This window comes from Poecilia formosa, unplaced genomic scaffold (genome assembly GCF_000485575.1).
Source record: "Poecilia formosa unplaced genomic scaffold, Poecilia_formosa-5.1.2 Scaffold44, whole genome shotgun sequence".
NCBI classification, from domain to species: domain Eukaryota; kingdom Metazoa; phylum Chordata; class Actinopteri; order Cyprinodontiformes; family Poeciliidae; genus Poecilia; species Poecilia formosa.
The window spans coordinates 394,242-400,980 of NW_006799983.1; the positions used below are offsets into that span (position 1 = coordinate 394,242).

The 6,739-nt window shown below is 39.1% G+C and overlaps 1 protein-coding gene across 2 annotated transcripts; it reads left to right on the plus strand.

Annotated features, from left to right (window-relative positions):
* Positions 1-6,644, plus strand: LOC103137854 (SPARC-like protein 1). 2 transcript variants are annotated; one of them, XM_007551816.2, is made up of 11 exons: positions 1-170; positions 1,005-1,060; positions 1,201-1,266; positions 1,549-2,541; positions 2,924-3,032; positions 4,069-4,190; positions 4,262-4,382; positions 4,478-4,614; positions 4,953-5,101; positions 5,692-5,840; positions 6,047-6,644. In XM_007551816.2, exons 2-11 carry the CDS (start codon positions 1,007-1,009, stop codon positions 6,073-6,075), a joined length of 1,929 nt encoding a protein of 642 aa, XP_007551878.1. In that variant the 5' UTR covers positions 1-170; positions 1,005-1,006; the 3' UTR covers positions 6,076-6,644. The 2 variants fall into 2 exon arrangements, with proteins under 2 accessions (XP_007551878.1, XP_016526908.1); XM_016671422.1 differs by having other exon boundaries at positions 1-166.
* Positions 6,645-6,739: the final 95 nt, after the last annotated feature.

Below are 6,739 nucleotides of genomic sequence, written 5' to 3' on the forward strand. Positions count from 1 at the left end.
AAAGCAGTGGCATCCCAGACCTTAAAAAAACCCCAACTCCTGTGTTCATTTCAGCTTGAGCGGTCAGTGAGTGCAGCATTGCATACAAAAGGACAGCTTCACGGGTTCAACATCAGCACGTTCTGGTGTTTTTTCAGGACTCTCATTTTCCTTGCTCCAGCAAAAAGCAGGTAAAACCGATTTGCAAGTATCTGTGATTCTTTTCTTCAAAGCAGGCTAAAGGTGCGTGGAAAAAGAAGGTATTAAAAAACATTAAGTGAAACTGCTGAATGATGTTTTCAATGCCTCTGGTCTGGTTAAAATGTTACCTCGTTTAAGAAAGGTTGCTGGACTTTGCTATGCCACTGAAAGTCACATCTTGTGGTATTGCTTTTGTGCATGACAGCACAGCTGATGCACTATTAATATTGTAATTTACTAAAAAACTGTTGATATTAAAGTAAAAGAAAAAGTTACATACATGGAGTTATGCACAGATTTCCCACAAATTACAATGACATATATTATATTGAATAGTTTCAAGAAAGACCATGTACATATTGAAATAATGTGAGGTGTATTTTTGTTTACTATATACGTAGAGTTTCCATACATTCAGTGCATTTTCACACACATACCCCTGTTGCTTTTCCATGTGTCAGGCTTATTTCACTCAGTCACAAAGCTTTAATTCCACTGGACAGATCCACTGATGTCTGTATTGTTTCCGTCCTGGCACTCACTTTGTGGATTTAGTCGACGTTTTCCAGTCTGGTAGCTTCTGATGTTTACTTTACCCCTGAATGTGACTTTTGAGAGTGAGGCCTGTGTATGAGGCCAGTAACTGTGACAACAGTAGAGTACCAAGTTCCTGGCTGCATACATATGCAGCATTCTGTTTTAGCCGGGAAAAAAAAGACAAAAAAAAAAAACAATACAAGTTGAAGTCTTGTGGAAAGTCAGCTTTGCTGTCAATTTCGATTTGTCTCTTTGACTAACAGTTTCCACTCCTTGTGACATTTCAGATATGAGGGTCTCCTTGATATTCATTTTCTTTCTAGGTGCAACGTTTGCTCCATCTGTGAGTAGCAAAGTATTACACCCCTTTCTTTATCAAGTGACACGTTTTGTTTTTGTTTTTGTTTTTTTTTTTAAATATAGCATGAAGATAAAATGCATGCTCATTTTGGGATGAATTATCAATATTCCTGTTATGAATAGGTGAAATGTAAATCTCGTGAAAAACACCATGGAATGGGGGAGTCGTCACACTCGGGTACAGAAAAGGTAAACTCTCATACATCGGTCAGATATTTTGACACGGCAGTGTTCTTGGTAAATGTTCAGCTGGATTGTATTCAGGATTATCAGAGTAAAAGAGCTGAATATAAATGCATGCCATACATTAGATTTTTAATAGTCTACTTTGTTTTGGTTAATATAATTTTTATCATACTAAAATATACAAGTTAGTAGTTGTAACATCATAAATTGTGAACAACTGAAAACGGCACGAATATGTTTGCAAAGCTCTGTAAATTGAATGCTTTCTTCACTCTCCTGGTTAAGGATGTCATCACGATGGAGGGCAACAGGCCACAGGTCTCTCCCACTTTGGCCACCATTGAAACTGGCAGTCAGGAACCGGAAGTTGAGGAAGTGAGCTCTGGGTATGATACTAATCCCAACAAAGAGGGTGAAGAAGTGGACGAAGAAATAGAGAAACTCACAGCAGTGCTTTTGAGCGAAGAAGAACTGGTAGGTCTTTTGACGGAGGGAGCAGAAGATGAAGAAGCAGATGAAACAGAAGACGAGGTAACAATGATGGACGAAAAGAAGGCTAACGACAGTTCAGAAGCAGTGAAAATGATCAAACATGTGGCAAAAACGAAAGACGACAGTGAGGAAAAAGAGGCCAAAGCGAAGGCAAAGGCTGAAAAACCTGCAATCAAGCTAACTGAACGAAGTGGTCAGGTGGGCTTGCTGGAGGAAACAGAGAGCAGCACAGAGTCAGAACTTCCAATGACTCTTGATTATGCTGCTGATAGTGGAATATTAATACCTGCTCAGGTGGAATCAGAAGATCTCTACCCATCGACTGAAAACCAAGAGTCTTCATCAAAAAGGGATCTTCAAGACACCAAGAAAGAGATGGGTGAGAAAGAACTTCTCATGCAATACATGCCATCCCCTGAAGCAGGAGACCGGGAAGAAATGACTGATCAGAGCAAGGATTCATCGACCAAATCAAAAGAAAAACACGCTGTTACGGACAAACCAGAGGAGACTGTGGACCGTCAAGAGTTTCAGAGCAGCGTTGGGCTTATTTCTGGTCTGCGGAGGTCTGAAAAGGAAGAGGGGAAGGACGAGAGTGACAGTGGAGCTTTCTCTAAGAGAAAGACAAGGAAGCAGAAGAAAAACAAGAGACCCAGGAAGCACTCTCCACAAAGGAATGAAACACATCCTATACAAGACCAGGGCCGACTGGACAGTGAGGAGTCTGAGGGCAGCAGCACTGAGAACGTCGTTCACAAAGCTAAGAGGAAACGGAACGGAAAATGGGTAAAAGTATTTGCAAATTTACTGGCCCTAAGGTCGCTAACCAATGTTTTCTATTCAATAAGGCACAAGTTAAAAAAAAAGAGTTTATAAGTTATAAAAAAGCAAATTCAACAAAAAGTGTGGTTAAGAACATAATACAGCTATACACATAAAGTTAATAGAACCCTCTTTCTGATCCAATCAGTAGTGAGGATTCATGAGGAAAACAATTGGGTAGCATTACCATATCAAGGTTTTAAAAGATAAGGAAGTGAAAGACTTAAGCAATCTGCCCATTATATTGTCATCAAAAGTGACTTGTCAATGCTGTGTTATTTCCCAACATGATGCTATCATAGATAGCGTTACGATTACTTTTTTATTTACGTGTCATTTTCTCTAGGGTCCCTTAGTGGGGGTGAATCCTGTGCAGATCAGAGCCTCAGTGGATCTGTATCCTCGGTCCAGGTCCTTTTCGAGTGGCAACATACATCTTTCACAAACTCCACCAGGTTTGTGTTTAATGCTTTATTATTTGTCATAAAAAGAGAGAAAAAAAAAAGCATGATGTTCATTTGATGTTAGTCACAACTAAGTTTCTAGAAGTAAGAAATAGTATTTCCCGTTGAGCACATTCATACGGACCACATACGGATTTGGCTCAGACCAGATGTGTTCTCATAATAGGCTTCTCAGATCAGACCAACTTGAGTTGACCAATGCAACCCCTGGTGGCAAGACTATAGTAGCACAACACATTTGAGGTCCATATGGATCACATATTTTACCCCAAGTGGTTCTGTATCAAACTGATATAAACAGCTTAAATGATGCAATTTTAAATCAGTGAATAATGCCAGCTGACTCCATTTTGTGGCCATTACCTAATAGGTTGGAACGGGAAGAGAGGGTCGTACCGAAATATACTCAGTGGTGTTTTAATTGGTGAAGAAACAAAAAAGAGGCCTATGAGAATCATATATTAGTGGATCTAAATGTAAACATATGACTAGACATTTAGTACAAAAATGAAGAAAAACCTAACCCTATACCTAAACCTAAACCTAACCCTAACCAATATACAAACTTAGTTGAGTTACTTTTAAATGGAAACTTTAAAACTAAAATATATCATGATGGAAGATAAAATGAACAGTGTTTATCCTTGGGACTAAAATGTCCTCCATGGTCTCTGACCAGCAGTGTTCACCACCCGGTGACTAATGCCCTATCCCAACAGTCTCACAGGGGAATCTGCTGACTGGACCACTTTGGTCCCACTTCCGCATGAATAGTGCCTGCATGGCTTCACAGTCACTGCCAAAACAAAGTTCTGCAGGATTAATATGGCGCTCCATAGCTTAAGGAGTGAATCAGGCAGATGGGCATGAAATTAATGACTGTACCAGCTCTAATGATAGAGGAATGTAGGTGATGCAGGCAGTGAGTACTCACTGGTTTCCACAAGAAGAACCAGCCATAAAACAAGCCACTTTGTTGTAAATCTGATGTATGGTAAACAAATGGAGTCTTTGCATTTTCTTCTAGATCCATGTGACAATTTTTGGTGCAAGCGAGGAAAAACATGTAAACCGGATACGGATGGTAAACCTGGATGTGTGTGTCAAGACCCATTAGAGTGCCCAGGCAGCACAAATACATTTGAACATGTAAGTGTGTGCAAAGTACTACTGATTCAACTGGACAGCCTCATCATTAAAAGGTCTTTATGTCCGTTCAGGTTTGTGGGACAGATAACAAAACATACGACACGTCGTGTGAGCTTTTTGCTACGAAGTGTAACTTGGAGGGCACAAAGAGAGGCTACAAGCTTCACCTGGACTACACTGGCCCATGCAAACGTGAGAACTAGGCAGGTCTTTGTTGAAGAAAACTGTTGGCGGGGGCGAACCTTTGACTGTATCGAACTGTTTGTTTTGTGTCCTCCTTCTCTCAGTAATTCCTCAGTGTGTGAAGAATGAACTGGTCCAGTTTCCTCTGCGAATGAGAGATTGGCTGAAAAACGTGCTTCTGCAGCTCTATGAGCATGACTCCGTTTCCCCGGGCTTCCTCACCCCAAAACAGCGTTTCAGAGTGAGACACGCAACATTACTGTAATGGAAGCTTGTTCTTCTCTTTTTGAGCTTGAATGTATCCATTCTTTTCATTTTAGACCAGAATTTTCTTTGTAAAAAAATAAGTTATTTACTACCACACTTTGGCTTTTCTTGCCCCTTACTAGGATATTGCAGGTATTAACAATGTCAACAGGCCATAGCAAGACCTTGAAAAATAATTGAAAACCTTCACCTGATTCAGACCTGTGTTGTTTTTAATTGACTTTGACTTTTTTTATTTTTTGTGAGAAACATCAGCTGTAGATTTGTTGTTGTTTGTTTGCAAGTGATCTGTTTTGTGTTTCTTTATTGAAGGTGAAGAAGATTTTTGAAAACGAGAGGCGTCTTCACGCTGGCAATCACTCTGTCGAGCTCCTTGCGCAGGACTTTGAAAAGAACTACAACATGTACATCTATCCGGTTCACTGGCAGTTTGCTCAGCTGGACAAGCATCCTTCTGACAGGTACATTTTCACCATCCGTGCTTCACTCACAGCTAATTGGGACAAATGTTTCCAGATGTGAAATTAAATTTTGGGTTTAGAAATAAAGAAAAAAATAAATCTGTAGTATTTGTTTCTTTAGTCCAAATAAATATTTGTCTTTATTTCAAATTGAATTGATTAAATAATCACAACATTATGTATAGTAAGAATCTGTTTTGTTAAATAATTCACAGTAAAAGATGATCAATTTAAACAAAATTACTATCAATCTTGGTATGACATTTAAAGCAAAAGCTGAATTTTATTGGTCATGGGTAAAGATGCTTCTTCGTACGGTCTCATTATTCTTTCACTCAAAAATAATTTGCCTTTGACATTTTAAATTGGTGAATGCATCTCATTTTGTGTCCTTTTAACAAATTGCTTGTATTTCTCTTGAGCTATGCAAAATAGACGTACACTTCTGAGAGCCATTGTTCCTGTGTCCAAAAGAAAAGAACAAGTTTTTGTTGTTAACGTTTTTGTTACATTAACAACAAAAACATGTGATTACTTAAGCTACATGTGATCAGCGTGATGAAAATCCACCCGCTGCTCATTCTGTGCAGGACCCTGTCCCACTCAGAGCTGGCCCCACTCCGGGCTCCCCTGGTACCGATGGAGCACTGCACCTCTCTCTTCTTCCAGGAGTGTGATGCTGACAAGGACAAACAAGTCACCCTGAAAGAATGGACCTCCTGCTTTGGCATCAAGGATGGTGAGAGCATTACCACTTATGAAACTGTATAATTTACTGTGAGCTTGAATATTAGACTTATTAATTGTGGTCTAATCACGGGTGTGGTGAAGATTTTACCAAATGTTCCTATATGTCTATCCTCTCTCCAGCTAATTGTCAACACATGGACAGTTTATTATATATCAGTCAGACTCACTGTTCTCTGTAAACCTGTTTCTCCACAGAGGATGTGGACGTCAACCTGCTTTTCTGAGTTTCACCTCTGCTCTCACCTCCCACTGAGATTTTTGGAAACTTTTAAAGACATTTCCCACACGAGGAACAGCAGAGTGTTGGTAATTATTGTTGTTACCCTGCATTAGGGTGAGGGCGGTCAATTAATTATTTTAGGGAATTTGTAACTTAGAGCAATACATTTATTTCTGAGAATGTTATATTTGATTTTAGCTAGTGTTGTCCAAATACTGTTTCCTAATGCATTCCAAACAGGGGTAACGTTTATGCATTAACAGAGAAAGAGATTGTACACACACTTTGAGATGCTATGTAGAGTGAATTAGAGTAGGATTAATCATTAAAATCATTAAAAGTTAGTGTAATTTCAAACTCTTATGTTATAATACTACCGTAAACGTGTATCTGTGTCACGTAACATGTTAGTAAATGTCTTGTGATTTTATGTTTTTTTGAGTAAAAGCTTAATCAGTTAAAAAAACAAAAAAAACATCACAAAAAGATCACAGGGTATTTCTCTGGATCCTGTCATTACTGAAAAGCTGTTGTTTTCTCTGATGTCCTGAAATAAGTTGTTTTCACACTTGGGTGGGTCCCAGCTGGTAGGCACCAGTGTATGCTTTTATAATTGAAAGCTTTCTTTTCACATTTAATGCTCAGACTTGCATGAGGTATTTACTCCG

Bases quoted from the DNA above. Each gene is read 5' to 3' on its own strand.
- LOC103137854 (XM_007551816.2), top strand. From the start codon at position 1,007: ATGAGGGTCTCCTTGATATTCATTTTCTTTCTAGGTGCAACGTTTGCT. The intron at 1,267-1,548 runs GTAAACTCTCAT...CTCCTGGTTAAG, and splicing joins CACACTCGGGTACAGAAAAG to GATGTCATCACGATGGAGGG. The intron at 5,102-5,691 runs GTACATTTTCAC...CATTCTGTGCAG, and splicing joins GACAAGCATCCTTCTGACAG to GACCCTGTCCCACTCAGAGC.